Source organism: Accipiter gentilis, chromosome 34, assembly GCF_929443795.1.
Source record: "Accipiter gentilis chromosome 34, bAccGen1.1, whole genome shotgun sequence".
NCBI lineage: Eukaryota > Metazoa > Chordata > Aves > Accipitriformes > Accipitridae > Astur > Astur gentilis.
Genome location: NC_064913.1, coordinates 11,239,003 through 11,260,662, shown reverse-complemented (window position 1 = coordinate 11,260,662; position 21,660 = coordinate 11,239,003). Strand labels below are relative to the sequence as shown.

Genomic DNA, 21,660 nt, shown 5'->3' with positions numbered 1-21,660 from the left:
ACTCAGCGCCTGAGAAATAAACTTCACAGCTGCTGAAACAACAGCCTACGCTTGGAAGATATTTTCTGATGCACCATTTATCATTGTCATCACAGGGCACAACAACTTAATACAGTAGATTGCACTTGTGTATCGCTGAACAGTTATTCTCAACCTTAAAAAGACAATGCCAACTCATAATTGTATGAAATTATTAGGAATTACAATAATCTTAAAATCGTTCTAAAAATAAAATCTATGCATGCTAATGAGAAAAAATAATCAGCGTAAAAACTATTACCTGCCAGCTTTATAACTACAGTCATCATAGCTAATTATATGTCTGCAGCAAGGGAATACTTTGCTTCCTACAAGCACTTGGGAGTCTTCAAAACACTCTCAGGTGAGGAGAAGCTGCAAGGAACAGACTAACTTCACAAGCCCTACAATTTGAGAAACACTCTTCCAGCAATTTGTAGAAAGAGGGATGCCGCCCTCTTTCTCTCAGTAATCGCAGTCCTTCCTTTGCTTTATGCCTATCACATGGCACTTTATAATTCAGGAATTTTGTGGGCTGGTACAGATTCCAGTTTATTGCTAGCACCTCAAAATGAGTAAAGGATGCTGAGCTGCTGGAAGTGTAGCAGCAGTGAAGAAGGCAAAAGGAAAAAGATTCAGTAAGACTGGGAGTGGTGGTCCATTTCTTTCCCCTCTCTGGGCTGATCTACGAACTCGGGAAGTCTCACCAGGCCTTAGCATAAGTGTAATGAGTCGGGCGGTTAAGTGTCCCTTGACCGTACCAGGAACTCTCACAGGGCTAAGACAGGAAGCCATGCGGACTGTCTCAAGGACTCCTGTTGCCTGGCGAAAACAAAAAACAAAAGTAGAGATAACTAGTACTTTCATAACAACCGTGAAACATATCCCAGTCCTCTCCTGACAATCTTGGAGCATCCCGTATCTGAATCTTAAGTCACTCCCTGACAGCCTTGGAGCCTTCCTTATCTGAATCACTGCTGATGTGAAACAGTACCAGTGCCGCTGGAATCCCAGTAATTTGCTAATGACTAAAGGCAATCATCTCCAGAACCTGTAAGCAGTGGTACTGAGTGAGACCCTTGAGCTCTCCTGAACCGCAGCGGGGAATTTTTTATGTTCTGAAGCTGTGAAGGCAAATTATCAGCCTGCATAACATCGATGCAAGGAGTGGCTAGCAGATTTTTCACGGAAACCTTCCTACCTACTTGTGATAATCCTGCTTTTTTCAGCACTTTTAAAGTTATTACTTTAAATGTCTGTTTCACGGTTAAACGCAATTGATTTGGAACTGTCCTATACCTGACGAATCTTACATGTTGGCCTAATTACTGACCCGATTCTGTAGATGTAAGAATTTAATGTCCGATGAAACTCTGTAAAATGCAGACCGGATTTTTTTTTTTTAAAAAAAAGAAGGTAATTGCAGCGTAAGCTCCTTCTTCAGGAACACTTCCATATCGAATGCCAGCGTTGCTATCGCATCCCTCCCTTTTGCTACTCGAGGTCAGCTCTCGTTTTACCCGCACAGCGGCGGGAGCCGTGTTTTCTCGGCGAGGCTGGTTCCCTTACCACGAAGCTGCACCGACATCGGCAGCGCTAACGCCAACGCTTCTGTGGTGTTGGGTTGGGGGGGGGCGTATTTTATTTTAAGAAGGTAGCTGGGCGTTTTTAGAGCACTCGAGGCCTGTTTAAAGACGATTCCGTATGACACAAGCACAAGCGCTGACCGGGAAACCTCGACAGGCTTCGTCGTCGTTGTTTATTTTAAATAATAACCCTCAGGTCCAGTTTCCCGCCTCCTGCTCCGGCACCCACCGCTCCGCGCTCCCTCGGCGGCCGCTCAACCTCTCCCAGCAGCAAGCCGCGGGGTCCCGACCGAGACGAGAGACTTTAATTACCCGGGTCCGGCCGGGATGGCGGCTCCGGGCCTCGCCGGTCCGGTCCGGTCCGTTGAATTCCCGCCCGCCTCTGAGGTAACCGGGCGCCGCGGCTCTACGCCTTTAAGAAGGAGTCGAGCACCTACACCACCGATAGATAGGCGCCTCTGCCGCCCCGCCCCGCCCCTTGGCGGATTGGCCGGCCGGCCTTCGTGGGCGGGTCGATAACCATCGGGGTTGGCGCCGCGGCTGAGGTTCGGGGTTCGGTTGGACGCGCCTTGGAGCGCGGGGGGTTTGAGGGGCCGCCGCTCCGGCCCGGCTCCATGGCCTCCGCGCTGGTAAGGGCCCGGCCCGGCCCTGTGAGGCCCTTCACGGCTCCGGGGGTGAGGGGAGGACCGCCGGCCCTCACCCCGTCCCCGGAGCCTGACGGTGCGCACCTTCTCCCCAGGAGGACCCCGTCTTGATCCGGCCTTTCCGAGGCCACAGAGCGGCGGTGACCGGCGTCGCCTTCAACGCGGAGGCCGCGGGGCTGGGTGAGTGCGGGGGGGCCCGGCCGCTCCTTCCCTCCTTCTTCCTCCCTTCCTTCCCTCCCTCTCTCCTTCCTTCTCTCTCTCCTCCCTTCCTTCCCTCCCTCTCTCCTTCCTTCTCTCTCTCCTCCCTTCCTTCCCTCCCTCTCTCCTTCCTTCTCTCCCTCCTCCCTTCCCTCCCTCCCTCCCTCCTTCCTTCGCTCCTTCCCTCCCCGGCAGCCGGCGGAGAACCGCCGGGCCGGTTGCGGAGGCGGGGCGGGCGGGCGGGCCGAGGAGTCTCTGCCCCTTCCTTAAGCGACAACTTTTTGAGCAAACCAGGAGGCGGGAGGAGGAGGGGTTTGTCCCGCGGCGAGGAGGAGGAGGAGGAGGAGGAGGAAGAAGTAAGTGAGGAGAGCGCCGGGGGTGGGGGGGCTGCTCCGCGCCTTCACCGCTTTCCTCCCCCCCCTCCCCACTCCCCCTTGCCAAGCCCCGCCGTCCCCCGGGAAACCTCCGGGCCCTGACGGGGGGACCGGCTGCCAGCTCTCGGCCGGCGACCCGAGCCCGAAGCTGGAAGACCCCGCAAGCCCCCTCCGTCCTGGGGCGGGGGGAGAAAGAGGAGGGGGGGGGGGAGCCCGGCGGTGGTTGACGGAGCTCCTCTCTGCTAGGAGCTGCTTGTAACCGCCCGCGATGAGGATCCGTCTGGCGAGAAGATGGACGTGGGTCCGCAAAAGCTGCGTGTTTCTCGGCTTCTTGATGATCGCTTACTTTGCGCTCGAGCTGTCGGTTTCTTCCTTCGGTGCCTCCCTCGCCGGGGAGAGCATCACCAAAGGGAAATGGGAGAGGCGCTTTTCTGACAGAGCAGGAGAAGCTGTGGATTTGGCTCGTCCCGTGTATGACAAATCCCCGCCTGATCCTTACGCCCCAGGAGAATGGGGTAAGCCCTCTCGCCTGCAGCTGACTCCCGAGGAGAAGAAACAGGAAGAAGAGCTGATCGAGAAGTATGCAATTAATATTTACGTGAGCGATAAAATCTCTCTCCACCGGCACATTGAAGATAATCGACTGAGTGGCTGTAAAACCAAATCTTACGACTACAGGAGGCTGCCCACGACGTCTGTTATAATCGCTTTTTACAATGAAGCCTGGTCAACGTTGCTGCGGACGATACACAGTGTTCTTGAAACATCACCTTCGGTGCTTCTAAAAGAAATTATACTGGTGGATGACTTGAGCGATAAAGTGTATTTGAAGAGTGACCTCGAAAAATACATAAGCAGTCTGAACAGAGTCCGTTTGATAAGAACCAACAAACGAGAAGGATTGGTTCGTGCACGCTTAATTGGCGCTACCTTTGCTACTGGTGATGTTCTCACGTTTCTAGACTGTCACTGTGAATGTGTCTCCGGCTGGCTGGAGCCACTGCTCGAGAGGATCGCTGAGAATGAGACTGTTATTGTTTGCCCTGTCATTGACACCATTGACTGGAAAACGTTTGAATACTACATGCAAACGGCAGAGCCCATGATTGGGGGGTTTGACTGGCGGCTGACATTCCAGTGGCACTCGGTGCCTAAACATGAGCGGCTCAGGCGGAAATCTGAAACTGACCCAATCAGATCCCCAACTATGGCTGGTGGCTTGTTTGCTGTCAGCAAGAAGTATTTTGAGTACCTGGGTACCTACGATACAGGAATGGATGTCTGGGGAGGGGAGAACTTAGAATTATCGTTTAGGGTCTGGCAGTGTGGAGGCATGTTGGAAATTCATCCGTGCTCCCATGTTGGCCATGTGTTTCCAAAGCGCGCGCCCTACGCTAGACCAAATTTCCTTCAGAACACAGCACGTGCTGCTGAGGTGTGGATGGATGAGTACAAAGAGCACTTTTACAACAGAAATCCTTCAGCAAGAAAAGAAAACTATGGAGATATTTCTGAGAGAAAGATATTAAGAGAACGTTTGAAATGCAAGAGTTTTAACTGGTATTTAAAAAACATATTTGCTGAGTTGCATGTACCAGAAGATCGTCCTGGCTGGCATGGTGCTATCCGCAGTGCAGGAATAGCTTCAGAATGCCTCGACTATGTCCTACCAGAACATCATCCTACTGGGGCTCACCTTTCTCTCTTTGGATGTCATGGTCAGGGAGGCAATCAATTTTTTGAATACACATCAAATAAGGAGATTAGATTTAACTCTGTAACTGAGCTATGTGCTGAAGTCCCTGAGCATGAAGACTTCATAGGTATGAGGAGCTGCCCAAAAGATGGATCTCCTACCCCAGAAATTATTATATGGCATTTCAAAGAAGATGGGACTATTTACCATCCTCATTCGGGAAAGTGCCTTACTGCTTATCGTACAACTGAGGGGCGTGCCGATGTGCAAATGAGAACTTGTAATGCTGCAGATAAAAATCAGATTTGGAAATTTGAGAAATAATCACTGCTGGTAGTATGAATCGAATGGACTGTAATCTCCAAGGTTTTTACATGTTTGATTGTATACCTTGGAATGTCTCCAGATGCATCTGTAGTGGTGTAGAAACTGCATCTGCTGTAGTGAACTGTATGGAAAGTGAAAGTAAATGCTGGGGTTTAGTTTCTAAAATGTTGAATACAGGTCTAATGCCTTTTATTTTTGTAGAACTTTTATCCGTTATTTTCGTACTTTGGTCTGTCTTGATTATGGTAAAACAAAGGCTTCTGAGGGGACTGAGGAGGGTTGTTGGTTGTTTTTTTTTTTCCTTAAAAAACCCCCCACACTAAACCTGTAAGATAATGTTACATGAAAGTAAAGAATCTTACAGAAGTAAAAGTTAGGGTTGTTGCAGTGGAATTAACTGACCTATGTTGCAGATACATATGTTATAATGTATCTAACACAGTAAGTAATGCTACAGTAGCATGTGATTGAATCTACATTCATGTGGGAAGTTGAATCTGAAGCCTTGTAATACTCTGCAGTTTTCTGGGAACTTACATGCTCTTAAGTGTTTTGGGGTGACAGCTAGCTCTATTACACTGAAGAAAAGCAAGTTTTTTCAGTAGATGGGCTTTGGCACTGCTTTGCAGTCTTGTGCCTATTCTGGAACACTTACCTCATGCGGGTGAGTCAGGAGCTCTCATGCCTTTAGAGGAGTGTAGCAGCAGCAGAACCAAGGACGTGCTGGTGGGTACCACAAATGGGAAGAAATAGGGGTAGCTACAAGTAAAAATTCTGTACATAGATAACGGAGAAGGAAAGAAAGCACAGAATTGCATTAGCTACTGCTGTTTCTTTAGTTATATATTTAATACTTACGTTGCCTCTGTGTAAACTTTTCCATGTTAAGCCTGGCATCCAAGGGACACATAGCTTATGTGACTATACCATGTATCTTTTTTTTTTTTTTTTTTTTTCTTGTCTGTTGGTGGGGTAGAGGAAGGAGACACAGAGGAAAACTTGGGCTGTTTTATGTTAAGTATTTTGGCAACAGCTAGCAGGCATCAGCCCTAGGTAGAGTTTTGAAATGATGCAGCATACGCTGCCTCTTTCTAGTCACAATAGTACCATGGGACACCTCGGGTAAGGTTGGGAAGCTGGAGTTCCTGACGTGAGGGGAGTTGAAAAGGCAAAGGGCAGCTTGGAGGAAACCAAGATTTGTTGGTTAGGTGGTTCACAAAACAGCTTCTTTAGAATGTTTTCTGTATCCTGTTATGCTAAGTTTTGAAGAATATTGATTCTAGAATCATGTCACTAATCTGTTTTAAGTGTGATTATAGACAGTAGATGTGATAGATGTATTGTGTTATTGGAAAAAAAATCTTGTATTAGTATCTGTGTTTTTTAGCTTTATATGATTTAAGTTGAACACTTCTCTTAATGTTTCAGGCATTCCAGCTTTTCTGATTACTTTCACTGAAGTGATAAATGTTTTTCAGTAGCTAAAGTGTAGTAATTCTTGACATGGGGCTGGTAGGTAGGAACTTGAGCTAGTGAGCAAAAAAGAATCTGGTACTTGAGGAATGTAGTAGGTGTGCATTTGCTGGAGGTGTTAGTAGGTAGAAGGGTTAAAAGGGAGGAAGTGAGACCTGAAATAAGTGAAGATTTGCCAAAAATAAACCAAGAGTAAGTTAAGATGTATTCTTGAATCTTAGTGGTTTTACAGAGTTGAGAGGTTTAGGTGGAAGCAGGCTAAGATAGAAGGGAAAGAGAAGAAGAAAATTTGGAGCTGGGGACGTAGCATTGAATCATGCTAAAAATGCTTGCCACTGTGTGGCATGGGTAGTTTTAAGTCTTTAACTTATTTTTAGGAGGTTAGTTGCAATTTGATTTATTTTTTTTCTTTTCTTTATTCCTTTTCTTTTTTTTTTTTCCCTAAACTGTTGCTTTTTGGTGGTTTTTTTTTTTTTTTTTTTTTTTTTGAAAAGGGAAGTTTTTTTACTATATAAGGGAGACATTCCTGAAAAAGTCCATTCCACTCTGCAGCAAGGAATTCTTTTGTGGACCTACAAGTTATGAACCATTTATCAAATTTTAAAAGGCAGCCACTCATTATGTACTGGGGTGGTAAATTATATAAAGTATGTGCTTTTGTGAAAAGCTTGCTGTAGACTCTTACATTCGGTAGAAATGACAGGAAAAAGGCCTGGGTTCTCCTACATGGCAGAGCATAAGTTGTATGTGCAATGCATGTTTCCTCAGATGAAAATAATTAAATGGTGTGAATATAGACTATGCAACTTTTATATGGTTAACTTTTTTAGGACTTGGCAAAAACTACATTTCATATAAGAAAACTACCTTCATGTTAAAACTGACAAAGTGCTCCTTATCTATTTAAGCAATAAGTCTAAGTGAAACTGCCTTTTAAAGTTTAAAAAGCTATTCTCTATGTATGTATCTGATCCCTTCCTCCTTCTCCCCACCACCTCCCATTCTATTTTTGTGTTTTTTTAAAAACTAAAAGGAAAAATAAGCAAAAGCAAATAACCTCACCATAAAAAAAATAAAATAAATAAATTGGGGGGGGCGGTAGGAGGAGGAGGGGGTTGAGAAGGAGAGGGAAAGAGAGAAGTAAAAAAACCTTAGCATTTCATTTCCACTAGTTTTGAACTGAGTTGCAGCAATTCTACAGAAATGCTCCAATCCAGATGGTTTTTCAGTGTGTTAAGATTTCTGGAAAATCTGAAACTCTGAAAGATTTTCGGTTCTGTTAGACTTTGAAAATTTGGGGAAGACTTGTATATATTTTAAACTACTGATTTTAAGTGACCTAAAAGAAATTGAATGTAAACTTAACACTGAATAAATGTGGCAGGGCTTTGGGGTTTCTTTCGAAAAAATAAAATCCAGAATGATAAATATTGGCTAGTGTGCTGACTCTTTTCAATTCTCTTCTGCTTGTTTAAGTACATACAGTATACAATAAAAACTGCTATGAATTTGAACTTATGGGACTTATTAAAAGTTCCTCGTAATTCATGCACTGTGCTTAGAATTCCAGATTAGTTCCCTTGACAGAGGTTCAATTAATAATTGTTTTCCTCCAAGTAGGAAATCTTGCAAATCACTGTTTAAATGTGTTTGTATATTGACATTGCAGGTTATCACACGGAGATTTGCAAGGTTCCTATGAAGTGTGTGGGTTTTGTGGTGGTGTTTGAATATTCACACACATATCATGTGTGCAGCCCTGTACTCCATCTGTCCTGTAATTCTTGCACTGAGTTAATTATGTTGGGGATGCCTCAATATTTTGGGAGGGGAAAAAGATGACCAAGAGGTATATCTAGCTGTTAAAGCCCGGCTGAGTATGTCTCTTCTGATCTTTGCCCAACTTTCTTATAGTCACTACTGTGGTATTTTGGGAAATGGGAGTTTAATGGTAATACCCTATTGCGGCAACTTGTATCTTCATATATACATGTGAATATTGATGGTATACATTTTCATAAATATACAACTTGCAATGAAGCCAGGTGCAATTTATAAGTACCAAAAAAACTTTTTTCATGCCATATGTGTAGCCCAGAGAGTTTAGAGAACTGCGCAAAGTGGTGTACAAAGGCCAAGTCTCTATTCTTTGGTGTTTGATTCTGTTGTGACTCATCACCAGAAAAGCAAATCACATAGAGACACGTCAGCTATACTTGGGTGTGTACAGAAAACACTGATTAAAAAAAAAAAAAAAGGCACTGATGTTATAAACTGGTCTAAGTTGCATATTGGAGTCAGCTCAGTGTGAATTTTCAGCTTTCTTCTTTCTAGCTATATTTTGCAGTTGGTCAAATATTTTCATTATTGCAGCAAGGGCAAATTTTGTCTTTCACCTCTAAATATGATTCTGGTTATGTTGTGTTTTCTGAGGACCTTGTGCAACAGACCTGTTTGTGGTATGGCCCATCCTAAAAAATTCTTCTGGACCTTCTGTGTTTCTTTTGTTTCAGTTCCAATACTTTAAACTAGCCTTGGAGATCTGTTGTGGACCATTTACTGGTGGTCTGGTAATTAAAAGTCAGACTGTAGGCTGCTGACAGAATGCATCAACTGGGTCTGATCAGCACTGCTGTAGGACTTCATGTGTAATCTGTCCTGGAAGGTTCTTGCTTTTGAAGACCTAAATGCATGGACAACATGAATTTGAGGGGAGGAAAATGCATAAAGGATTAAGAAGCTATCTTTAAATACTGTGCTTGAGTAAATTGGACCAGCGTTGTTATAAAGTAGGCAAAATCCCTTAGAATGGAATAAAAAGAAATAACGAAGTTTATTTGATAATAGTACATTTTTCATGTATAAAACTGTTTTTAAGGTTAGTATTGATAATGAAAATCAGTGCTGGCAACATCATTACCCTATAGACTCTTGTATTTAGTGCCTGTGGTTAGCTAAGATAAAACATTGACTGTTAGAGCAAAATGCTTAGGTGTTGGCCATATGCACCAAAACTGATTTCAGCCTGCTTGAACATAGCTTGAATAGCTTGGCTTCACTGAGGCTTGTTAATGGTAAAGGGACCTGGTTTTCTTGGCAGGATAGAGGTCAAAGCTGAATATACATTCAGAGTTTTGGCTTAGAGTTTCTTGCTCTGGGTTTACGCCTCTCCCATGCTGTTCGGACACAGAGTCACATCAGCTTGCGTGCTGTAGGAAAATAATTCTGCAGTGGGTTTGTCGGTTATTCACCCTTTCCCGTGCGGGTCCTGAACTGCTTCCCTGACACCCCTGGGCTGGTGTCAGCTGGGCTGGAACTGCACTATCAGAGATAATAGTAGCCTTTGAGTGGCATGGTAACGAGCGGGTGACTTTGAGAGAAAAACCTACGTAAGGATGGGGAGAGGGTGCTGTGTGAGCGTAGGCAACGGGGAGTCCGGAGGGAGAACAAGGCAGGCACTTGTGGATGTGCCAGGGAAAGGAGAACTTCAGATTGCTGCTTGTGTCTCATTAACCTTGGGATAATCCATCTGCGAGAGAGCAAACTACAAGAAACCAGGCTTTGAATTTATTGTACTGTCATCTTTTAAAATAGTTCCTTCGGGTTTTAGAACTGAAAGCAAAGAGAGCTGGTATTACGTGGCCTTCATGCAGTTCCTAATACCGTAGGTGCTTGGTAGTTCTGCATTGTTTGTTTTAGAAACTGTTAGTCTTGTCTGTTGCGCTTTTCCAATGTGATGCCTTCAAATTCTGTCCTAGCTTACACTTCACTTTTTCCTTTCTGTTTTACGCCACTCTCGGTCACATTTTTCTGAATCGAAGGGGAAAAAGGAATCATTCAAGTACAATTAGAAAGAGCCTGCTGTAAAATAGAGTTCTGAAAAGTTGGAGGGGGAAAACAGCATCTACTTCTGTGTCAAATTTAGGCCTATTGATATGGGCATAGGGATAGCCTGGTCCCACATCTTTTACCAGAAGCTAGCCTTTTGGGAGTAAAATAATATCTCTGTGCCAAATCCCTAAGGAGAGTTTAATATCTAATATTTTGTTCAAGGCTTGCCTTGACACATGTGCTAATAAACAGACTCCGTTCCTTTGTGCTATGTTGGTGCCTGAAAGAGGTTGGGAAGAGAATAGCCATCCTTTTCATGTCCTCTTCAACTTCCAGGAGGTTCTTGTTCTTCCTCTCCCTCCCTTTCTGTCCTAGGGGTAGAAATTTTATAACTGAGGGCTGGGAGTGTGAATCCCTTGGTTTTATTTGTCCTGCATGTTTGCACTTAGCAGAGATGAAGATAAGAGGGCATAGGAATATCACACTAGCCAGTTCAACTGTTCATTGCTTTTGCTGCATATCGTTTCCTGAAAATGATCAACCTCAAGTAAAAACTATGACTGCCTTCTCAAATGTAGATAGTACGGTCCACCTGCAAAGTGATTGCAAAAAAAAAAAACAACTTCATGCTCTTTCTATTATCAGACTGAAAACTTCACATTGTGATTTGAACTAGACAAATGTTAGTATTAAAAAAATTGGTACTTAAATAGGATTACAGAATTATCCTATTTGGATATTCACTTTAGTGTAGATATCTGAAGAGTTAGAAATTCTATCTTTGGTGTAGGCTGGCCTGTCTTTTCAGAGTTAAACACCTGATACTTGAAATAAAATCTATCTCAGAGATCAAAGTGAGATCACTGAAGAATTTGTCTCTTGTTCTTAGTATTTGGTGATGCCAAATCTGGATTCATACTTAATGACATGTGCTGAAGTTCAGCTTTGGATTTTTTGTTCTGTATCTTCTAAAGGACTTGTAAACCAGTTTGCTTAATATATGGGAGAGCTACCTGTTAAGAATTATCCTTTACTCCTCCCAGTCTTCTGATGTCCTTCCAAAAGCCTGGTGTTGGCATTGCTGCCCGCCAAGCTTCTGCTCAGGCCAAGTATCCATTAAAACCCAATAACTGCTCCCTCCCCCTAAAACCCAGTAAGTTCACTGGTAAATCCAAATCTGTAGTCGTTAGCTCTGATTTTTTTCTAGTAACAGTGAGCAGACTCATAATATCTTTTATTTCCTGCCAGCTACCTCCTCTTTGGATAGGTTTCTCATGGTGTGGAAGCTGAAGACACAATGCAGAGCTTATAAATTTGTAGGCCACGTGGAAGCGGTGACCAGCGTACAGTTCTCACCAGACGGGCAGCTGCTTGCTTCAGCTTCTCAAGATCGTACTGTCAGACTGTGGATCCCTTGCATGTGAGTATAACTGGGCAACGCTGGCTACGTGTTTCATTAACGGGCAATGCGAATATTGCAGTCTTTACCCAAGAAAAGTTTCTTTTTTCCTTCCCACATCCCCAGGCTTTGACAGAAACAGAAATTGGGGAGCACAAGCAACATGGTTCTTGACTGTGTTCCTTGTTCTTTGCTGAATACTCTGTAGTTTCAAAAGAAAAGTGTAGAAATTCAGAGGTCATAATTTCATGTGTGTGGGACTATGCTTGGTAGTATTTTTCTGGCTTAAAGGATACATTTCTTTTAATAAGAGTTGCATGGCTGCACTTCATTTTTGGGGGACAAGTGACAATGGAAACAAGTAGCATTTTCGGAAAAAAAAAAATAATTTTGAAATGACTTGCCTTTTTAGACTGTTCCCAAGTAGCAGTGATTACGAGCTATTCAGAATTATCTTAGAAAAACCAGTCTGACTTTAACTTTTAAGCATTTTGTGGATAACTGTACCAAAAAATATAATAACTTCTTTTTCATATACTGTATGGAGGCTAATGCTGCTAGTTAATTGCACTGCTCCATAAAATTGGTCATATTAAATACAATTACTTTGCAGTCTGTTTTTTCTAATAAATAATATTCAAATAAGGCAAAAAATATTGGTGGCACTGAGATTTAGCCTGTATACGTTGCTTTCTCACTTGGATAAGATTCCAAATATGTTAACTTTGAGTTTTATGGGTTTTAAAACTCTTTCGGTTTAATACAATTGTGGCTTGGTTGTGTTTTTTTTGTTTGTTTTGGGTTTGGTTTTTTTTTTGTTTTTCCTCTAGTCATGGAGAATCATCGGTACTGAAAGGTCATACAGCATCTGTTCGTAGCGTGAGCTTCTCGCATGACGGCCACTTTCTAGTTTCAGCATCCAATGATAAATCAATAAAAATATGGAGTGTTCGCCATCAGCGCCTTCTGTTTTCCCTATTCCAACACACTCATTGGGTTCGCTGTGCCAAGTAAGCTTTGTTTTTATTCTTCTTGTAAAGAAACAGAACTCCTAACAAGGAGTTTTTATTTCCTAGGGCAGAACTAAGAGAAGAAAAATCTGTGAATCATTATTTATCATTAATAATTAAATTTGAATAAATCACTCTTACACACACACACACATTTTTTTACATATCTCCTAGTTGAAGTCTGAAAGCTTGCTCTGTGTTAATGTATGCACATATTAAATCTGTTGCTGGGTATTAATTCTTTTACTTTAAAGGACAAATAGGGTCTTTGTATTTATTTTCAGTGAGTATCCTGTCTTTCCCCGGTCTTGTCTGTTTTTGTGCTGTATTAACTTATTTCACAGCATTCACTTGTTTCTAGATTTATTGTGCACAGTAGGGGTTTTCTCAACTAATCTTGGAACAGTAGTGGCATGAAAGAATGGTCATGAGTCAAAATGAGTTAAGCTTACGTAATTGGAAAAGGTAAAAGAAATGGCCTTTGTGCTGCAAGTTAAGATTCGCACTCTATTTGAAGGCAGGGCAGCTCTTCAAAGACAAGAAAAGCTTGTTTTTTGCTGATTTTTTTTTTTTTTTTTTTTTTTCGTTTGTCCATATTAATGGAAAATCTGCAGTCAAGAGAGGCCTGATTTAAACCTCTGGAGGAAGAAATTTAACACCGGTGAAGTGCAGAGCCTTACAAAGTTCCAAAGTATCTGATCACTGAAAAGAATGATAAAAGCTCTAGGAAATCATATGTGAAAGTTCTTGAACACTATTCTAATGTCCTTGTGCAGTTGCTCAAAATGAGAAATAATAATGATTGGTGAAATGATAGACAAATCAATCTTCCTGTTTAAAAACCTAGTCTGCTAGTCTAGGAATAATCATGACTGTTTTGCTGACAGTTTCCAAGTCTAGAGAGAGCTCACAGGAGAGTATATATGTAGGTTAACATTGAACGCAAGGTTCTTCTCTGTCCTCTTTGTCTTTTTGCCTATAGTTTTCTACAACAATCTTTTTGGCATCGGAAGTGACTACCTTAGGCTGCTGTTACCTCCCCCCCCCCTGCCGTTGGTTATGGCTCTGTTTTTAATTGTAGTTGATTGTGAAATGGAGGGGGGAGGAGTGGGGGAAAAGCTTTTCTTTTCAGTTTTATTACTCCATGAGAAATGTGAGGAATTCAAATGTCCTTTGAATGTTACACATTTTAATTCCAAACAGGCTTTCTTGGTTCTGGTGTTTTGCTACTTATGTCTCTAATGCTAATCTAGGTAGTGTCAGTTGTTTAGTAATGTATACACTTGCATGTTCCAGATTTTCACCTGATGGAAGACTAATAGCGTCTTGCAGTGAGGATAAATCTGTTAAGATCTGGGATACGAGAAATAAAACTTGTATTGATAGCTTCTTGGATTATGGAGGGTAAGTGTTACTAGAAAAAAAAGGAGAAATGTAAATGTGTAATTTTAATGAGATTAAATTCATGTTTTGTGATATTAATGTCTGTATTTGTTACATCTGAAAATAGATCAAACTTCTACTACCCATGTAAAGTAAAACAATTTATTTCAGATTTTTCTAAAGAGGTTAACTGGTTGCACTTATCCAAGTTTTTTTCAACAGTCAAGAAACAGACCAGAGAGAAGTCATATTGTTCTTAGGTTTTTGAACATTTTCATGTGTTTCCTCAGTTTCAATGAAGTATCCAATATCAAATAGCATTAACAAGAAGAGAAGTTTAAGAATTCTTCACTTGTTGATGAAAACAGTATTCTGTTAGCTTCAGTGACCTGCCTTATTTAGGTTTAGAAAATACTTGCTTTTACTTATTTGTGTTTTTCTTAAACATCTTGGAACCAGAGTTTTAATTAACAAATGCAATAGAATATTAATCTTGTATATCTATCTGCTTTGCTAATTTCATGGCCGCCTTCTCTATCCTTTTTCCAAGCTAAAAGGTGGTTATAGCTAAATGGTCTATTCTTAGACAAAAATATTTTACTTGCTGCTTACAAAGTCTTTGTAGACTTTCTTCTAGGAACTTTGTACTCCAACACAAACTGTGAAGGTTTGAGTCAGGACGATTATACTATCTTTTTAACAAAAGCCAGGATATGCAGTCTGATTTATCATGCACATCTTGTTTTCTTGTGCTTATTTCAGTTCCTTGAAATACCTTATTTGAGTTTCCATACATGTGGATTCCATACGAGTTTGCGGCAACTCAGTGTTAATATTGTGGGTTTTGTATATATAGACATACATATACAACCAAATATTTCTGTGGAAACACATAATCAATCTATTTTCATTATTTATATTTAGATTTTCAAATTTTGTGGATTTCAACCCAAGTGGTACGTGTATAGCTTCTGCAGGTTCTAATCATACAGTGAAACTGTGGGATATTCGAATGAACAAGCTGCTGCAGCATTACAAAGGTAAATACAATGTAGTTTGTTGTATTTTCTTTAGAAAAGAGCTCTTTGCGATGAAATGTGATTTATGTAGATTATATGATTTCATTCCTTATTGAGGAAACTGAACAAACAGATCATATTGGCATTTTCTAAGTAATCTTTTTGTAGTCTGGCAACCCTAAAAATCCAATCTGAATCCTGATTATTCCTTTGCAATGCTTATCTTAATTTTTAGAACAGAACTAAGCAAATACTTTGGAGAGTCTGCTATGCCCCAGCACTTTGGTTGATTTTCCCTTAAATGAAGTAGGTTGTTCTTTGAGAAGTAGAAAAGAGCAAAGAAATAAAGTGTACATTTCTTGTTAGTAGTTATCTACAGTCTTTGAATATTGTCTTCTGTAAATTAGTTCACAGAGCAGGGGTTAATTGTGTATCATTCCATCCTTCTGGTAACTATCTCATCACTGCTTCTACTGATGGTACCCTTAAGATTTTGGACCTCTTAGAAGGAAGACTTATTTACACTCTTCATGGACACAAGGTATATGCAATAATCCTATTTAAGTGGAGATCTTAATAGATTATGCAGTATCTTTTCAAAGGGAGAGTAACACTTATGCCATTGTGTCCTGTATCTTGCAACTTGCGGATAAACTTTAGCGGACAGCAAAGTGCTGTATTAATACACCTTGTCACAAGTGCATAAGGAAATGCATCAATTTTACCTATGACCATGCAGTCAATCTGTCAATATTGTATGCATGCTTAATGTTAAGTAATAAAACAGGTTCTGAATTAATTAATAATTCACTCTTTTGATTGTCAAAGTCAATTATTTGGCATGTTAGTCTTTTTGTCTATTGAAAAACAGTGCTTTCTAAGGAGGGGGAAAGCTTATGGAAGATAACTTTTGTAAAGAATGGCAGACACTTTTTTCCTTTTCCTCCTAATGCAAAACAAACACCACTTTTGATAATGAATCACTCAAACACATTGTCTTGAGTGATCTAATATATATTTGATAATTTTTCATTGCAGAGTTGAAGCATAAAATCTAAGGAAAATACCACTGTTTTCCTAGTATTGATCGTAATGCATTGTAATGCAACATCTTATGAAGATGTGCAATATTAACTCTCCAATCCAGTTGTTTTGCAAAACTTTCACTACAGTTAAATTGTTCCTTATTTTATTAAACTTGAAAGAATCTATTTATATTGGGTAACAGCATAAGTGTTTTTCTCTTTGCATTAAAATACCATGATTACAGTAATAGCGTAATTTTAATGTATGCTATTTTTTTTTTCTTTTAGGGACCTGTACTTTCTGTGGCTTTTTCAAAAGGTGGCGAAAAATTTGCCTCAGGTGGAGCAGATGCTCAGGTTTGTGGTATTGTCTCTTTAAATTAAATGCCTTAATCTTTGATACAGTGGATGGGAGTTAAATACAGTATGTCACAGTAACATGCTAATTACAGTATGTTCACGTGCATTCTGTCTAGTAGTGAGTTTTATAGACTTTGTTTAGCCTAAAGTTAAATTTGAGGAGAAAAATAAATACATCCTTTAAAAACTTGATCTTAACTACTTTCAATTGGATGTTACGATGAGAAGACCACAATACTAGCAACTTCTTTTTTTATATATCAAAATAATGATTATTTTTTTTTTTTAAAAATAGAAATATTTTAAGTGTTGCAATTCGGTGTCAACAAAGTAGTTGTGTTGCAACTAGTATTAACGTCTACACGTGCCACTAGGTTTTCACTTCTTTTGAAGTCACTACTCTGTAATTGTAAGAATTAAGTTGTAATACTGGGAAAACTTTATCTAGAATTGGTAAAAAAAATCTTGCAGTAGCTTTGCTAATTTACATTGGTGAAACAACAAAGTACTGGATTTTGTACAGGGAAGAGTTGTTTTGAGCATTTAAAACAAAAATTATTTTAAATTGGACAGCAAATCATACAATTAATCTTCATCTGCTGTGATAAATCTCACAATTACAAAAATACTATCAAGCTTAGAATCATCTCTATCAGGTCTTTACTTTCTCCAGAAAGAACTTTTGTATCCCAAGGCTTAGAGTTTGTCTGAAATATTCCTTAATACTAGTTGTCTTTTTCATTATTTCCTGTTATAAAAAATTAAAAGCTCAGTGTAGACATAGAAGCCATGCTGTAGAAATGAAGATCTTTTGAATTTACCATAAATGATGTTTATATTCTGTTTTGTGGAGTTTGAAATATGTTTCAGCTAGTTACAGAGACAGTCTTGGAAAATAATAAATACTTTTCAGTTAAAAACTTCAGTATCATTAGAAAGAATACAGTCTGTTTCTGGTTTTTACTTGATGCTTCAGGTAGCACACTTTCTAGAAAGATTTGAAAGCACTCAAAGAAAATAATTAAAATCGCTTTCTATCACAAGGCGTTAGGAAGAAGCAGTGCCAAGACTTGCAGTTATTGGAAAAGTGAAAACGTTAGCAAATTTCCAATATTAATTTTACAAGTACAAAAAAACCCAACAAAACAACCCAAGAATGGGGAAAAGATATTTACTCCTTGAGCCACTAGTCTAATCTTTTATTTTCCATACTCAAGGTTTTTTTAAAGAGAATTTTTCTGTTCCATAATGAACCTTTGATTCCTAGGTAATACTGAATTGTTGACCTTACTGTTCATGAGTACTTTCTTTTGAGTTTTGTGACGATTGATATATTACACTTAATTTGAGAGGAAGTGAAGTGCATGTAATAAACTATGTCACATGTCAGAAGATTCATCTGAGGAGCTGTGATGATGGAAAGGACTTAGAGTACTAAGTAAGCCTTACTCAACCTCCCAAATAAATGCCAGCATACCCTGGGAATGCCTGTCTTCTTGCAAGGTTCCTTTGAATTGGGGAGCCCTGAATGACTTGTGTGTTCAGTGCAGCCATGTCTTTGCCTTTCTTCTGCTCTGACTCCATGCTGTAGAGCTGGTGGCACATGGGATCATGGAGTGAGTAGGTATTATAGTGCAAAAATCTATAAGATCACTCATTTCTCAGCAGTTTGGTAGTGGTTTCACGCTGAATGTGTGAGAGGTACGATCCGGTTTCATCAGGAAGTGCTTTCTTAGGTAAATGTTGAATTTAAAAAGTGGTCATAGTAGGTCTAGTAATGAATCCTGGTTTTATTTATCTTACAGAAAGGCACGTTTTTATTTGTTGAAGTTTCTCCCTTTTTCTTGTGAACATTCCAGTGGGAGTAGGCTATTTATTTTGCTGAAACTTTCCTTTTGTATTCTAAGTTTTAAAATGTGCAGTGCTAACCGTTGTGTGGTAACTGCCTATGTACATATCTTTATCTATAGTAAACATAAGACTTTATTCTTCCGGGTCCATTTTCTGTTCGTGTATACATACATACTCCACAAACATCCTTTTTAGCTGACTTGTCCACAGCCTTCTTCCAGGTCTGCCAGGAGAATAGTTGTGGGACCTCTTCTCAACTCACTGTGATAAAATTCAGTTGGTTTGCTGTAAATGTAGGGTGTATTCATTTGAAAAGTTCTGCTGGCAGATCAACAACGTCAAGCTGATGAGCAGAGGCTGGCCATAAAAGTATCATCTGTCCCTTGTGCAGTATCCAAAAGATACTGTCTGCCCACAGCATGAGTTGGAGGCAGCTGATTCATTGTAAGTTTACCACAGATTACTTGCTCTATCCACATATTATTTCAAGACTATTGCATTTTCAAACAACAGATAAAATCTGTTCTTTCTCCGTCAAAGAAGAAAAAGTAGGATGTCTGCTTCTAGTTTCAAGTTTCTTTCTGGTTGGTGCAGAGCCAACTGAAAACTTTGTTTAGAAGCACATTAAGTGTTTGGAGCAAGCATTGGATGCTTCTTCTGTTTCTTCCTGTTTGCTTCTTTCCCCAATCAAAAAAAAACCCAGAACACGTAGAGTTCTGAAGTTCATGGTCTTCACACTTCTTGACTATATGTGCACATGACAAATTATTTCATTTACCTGCTTCCATGGAAGACATAAGACTTTTTACTTTTAAGGGAAAAAACAAAGTTATACCTATTCCTTTGGAAGGTAGTAGCCTGTGCTGTTAATTCAGCTCTTACCATATAGAAGAGACAACTCATTGTGTCTGGTAACTGCTTTGATGTAAAATACTTTCTTATGGAATAACTATTTTTCTAAGGTTGTGCATAGTTGCTTTTACAGTTTGCATTGCAGTTGAGATACTCAAGGCATATACGGATGTTTCCATGCTGGTTTTACTCTTACTAATTTTTGTTATCTGTGATGGTGAAGCTGCAGATTTGAAGTACGAGATACTCTGGGGAAATGCCTGTGTTGTAGTAGAGATCAGAGTAGGTGATGACAGCAGGCTCATTCTGATGTTGTGATCTATTAGTAATAACAGACTGAATAATTGTTTTGAGCACTGAATATGCTTCATGTAGTTACTGATATGATGGCTTCTTGCAGGTATTACTATGGAAAACCAACTTTGATTCATTTGATTATAAAGAAGTTCTTAAACACCATGTTAGGAGAACACATATTGATGATCCTCCTCATCTTCTTGATATTTACCCGAGGTCACCTCATCTCCATGATGAAAAGCCTCAGTCAGTTGAGGTGAGTGCAATATGAGTAGTATAAAGACTGAAAATGTTTTGGTGGAGGAGAGGGACCCTGATAGAATCCATCACGAAGTATTCTCACGTGTCTGGTTCTGTTGTCAATTTGGACATGAAGGTTTCTGATACTTAGCATTTTGGTCAGAACAAGAGCAGGGCAACTGCATGTATGATGAGCTTCGTAAACAAACTTCTTTGCCGGACTGTCATATTCATTGTAAGGTCAATGAATGAAACTAATTTTACTGGTTACAGCCTTCAGTGTAGGTGATCAGTAATGGAACAAACTCAATCACAGTATCTGCCAGCAGATTTAAACCACTCTTGCTGTATCAACAGTTTGCTTCAAGACCCATTCAAATTGCACCCAGTTATAACACCTGCTAAACACACACAGTAGCTTATAGCTGCAGAGTTCAGCTGCTTTTTTTTTCAGGTCAACTTTTCCAGATCTCTGCTGTTCAGATGCTTGGTGAAGACATGAATATTCTCTAAAGTAATATTCCAGATTTTCTCTTTTTTTTTTTTGGACTCTTGTGGTATATTTTCTGGCCTGATTTCAGGATTTTAAGAATGAAGTTGCTGTGTTTAGTTTTCTATTAACAGCACATTATCTGTAGAATATCTTGCTCTCAAATAAACAGGGAGTATGTTATATTCTTTAAGACAGAACAGTGTCTGATAGTTTCAACAAAACTGATATTATTGTAATGCACTACATATTTGTATATTTAATAATATAATAATTAGTAGGATCTCTTTTGCAGCTTATTTTCAGAATTAATGTAATAATAATTTAGACATTGTTAAAGTGAAGTTATCAAGTTTTGTTGCTCCATATATTTTTTTCTTATTTCCTAGTATCTCATCTGCACCTCAGACAAAATGCAGACTGATGGCTTTCTATTTTTCTTTTTCATGAGAAACAGAGATAGATGAGTGGTCTTAACTAAACTGAAGTAACAGTATTTTAAGAGATGCAGTAGATATGCAAGAGTTACAGGGAAGCAGGAAAGGTGGTTCAGACACAGGGTATTTAAAAGCATAGATGACCTTTTCAGGTTTGCTACAAGCCACTACAATGTCATCTAGACACTTGAGAGATGTTATAATACATTGCCCTGAGTTATGCTGAGCTAGTTAATTTAGTCCCCGCTAGCAGGAATGAAGATGGATTACCTAAGGATAAAGTTCAAGTGGTAGAACACAAAAAAAATTCAAGAGATGTACAAGTAGAACTCAAGAGGGAAGTAATTCTGTCCATACTTTTTTGAATTTGTAATGTCTCATGCTTCTCTAGGTTTGTTACTGCTTTTGTGTAGCTGTTACTTCTCTATCCCTGTTTTCCTCAATGTGGCAAGGTCCCTGCTCTTCCAGAACCTTGTTCTGGGGAAATAGTACACACAAAATGGAGCTGGCTTTGCTCAGAATTTACTCAGCTGGGTTCAGAGAGACAGTTGTAGCGTTTTCACACACCACGGCTGGAAATGTTGTTTGAATGAAACAGCTTGCAGGTACCACCTGGTATTTTGCCTTCAGGATAGTGACTGAAATGTGGAGCTCGAGTGTACTTTCACCTTGTCTCAGAACTTTTCCTTATTCACTCTTCAAAACTATTCACAGAGACAGTAATATTCAAGATACCTTCTCTTGTTTTTTTTTCTCTCCCTGCCTACTTTTTGAAGCATAATTAGCTTTTACAAGAAATTTCTTATTCATTTCTCCTCCTCTTCAGACCAGCAGTAGCATCAATTTTAACACAGTGTTGAATTTCTTGTTCTTGAATTATAAATCTTTACAACTGTTTTCCAACTGCACTGATCAATGTGATTCTTGAATATTCAAGTAAGTAGAGGATTAAAGCTTATAATCATTACAATTATTCAGACAACTTGGAAATGTAAGTAAATTGTTCTCTGAAGGCCTCTACTTTTTTCCATTGACCATAGAGGTAATCTTGGGTGACCAGCTCGAATACAGGTGTCTAGCAGTATGTCTAAATTTAGCTGAGATAAATCCCAGTCATTGTCTGTCTTTGGAATAAGGAGCTTTTGGAGAT

General features: G+C 39.8%; 2 protein-coding genes across 4 annotated transcripts in view; both read left to right on the top strand.

Annotated features, from left to right (window-relative positions):
• The first annotated feature begins 2,155 nt into the window (after nucleotides 1–2,155).
• The window catches only part of POC1B (POC1 centriolar protein B), a 54,109-nt gene continuing 34,604 nt past the window's right edge, over nucleotides 2,156–21,660 (top strand). For both annotated transcript variants that reach the window (XM_049792258.1, XM_049792259.1), the window contains exons 1-9: nucleotides 2,156–2,233; nucleotides 2,344–2,428; nucleotides 11,396–11,567; nucleotides 12,377–12,556; nucleotides 13,853–13,960; nucleotides 14,864–14,979; nucleotides 15,366–15,499; nucleotides 16,272–16,340; nucleotides 19,447–19,599. In XM_049792258.1, the coding sequence (XP_049648215.1) occupies nucleotides 2,219–2,233; nucleotides 2,344–2,428; nucleotides 11,396–11,567; nucleotides 12,377–12,556; nucleotides 13,853–13,960; nucleotides 14,864–14,979; nucleotides 15,366–15,499; nucleotides 16,272–16,340; nucleotides 19,447–19,599 (1,032 nt within the window). In that variant the 5' untranslated portion in view covers nucleotides 2,156–2,218. The remainder of the gene's footprint in view (nucleotides 2,234–2,343; nucleotides 2,429–11,395; nucleotides 11,568–12,376; nucleotides 12,557–13,852; nucleotides 13,961–14,863; nucleotides 14,980–15,365; nucleotides 15,500–16,271; nucleotides 16,341–19,446; nucleotides 19,600–21,660) is intronic.
• GALNT4 (polypeptide N-acetylgalactosaminyltransferase 4) lies at nucleotides 2,344–7,731 on the top strand. Of its 2 annotated transcripts, none has more exons than XM_049792256.1 (2): nucleotides 2,344–2,428; nucleotides 3,067–7,719. In XM_049792256.1, exon 2 carries the CDS (start codon nucleotides 3,089–3,091, stop codon nucleotides 4,838–4,840), a length of 1,752 nt encoding a protein of 583 aa, XP_049648213.1. In that variant the 5' UTR covers nucleotides 2,344–2,428; nucleotides 3,067–3,088; the 3' UTR covers nucleotides 4,841–7,719. The 2 variants fall into 2 exon arrangements, with proteins under 2 accessions (XP_049648213.1, XP_049648214.1); XM_049792257.1 differs by lacking the exon at nucleotides 2,344–2,428 and adding an exon at nucleotides 2,708–2,802 and having other exon boundaries at nucleotides 3,067–7,731.

Bases quoted from the DNA above. Each gene is read 5' to 3' on its own strand.
- GALNT4 (XM_049792257.1), top strand. From the start codon at position 3,089: ATGAGGATCCGTCTGGCGAGAAGATGGACGTGGGTCCGCAAAAGCTGC.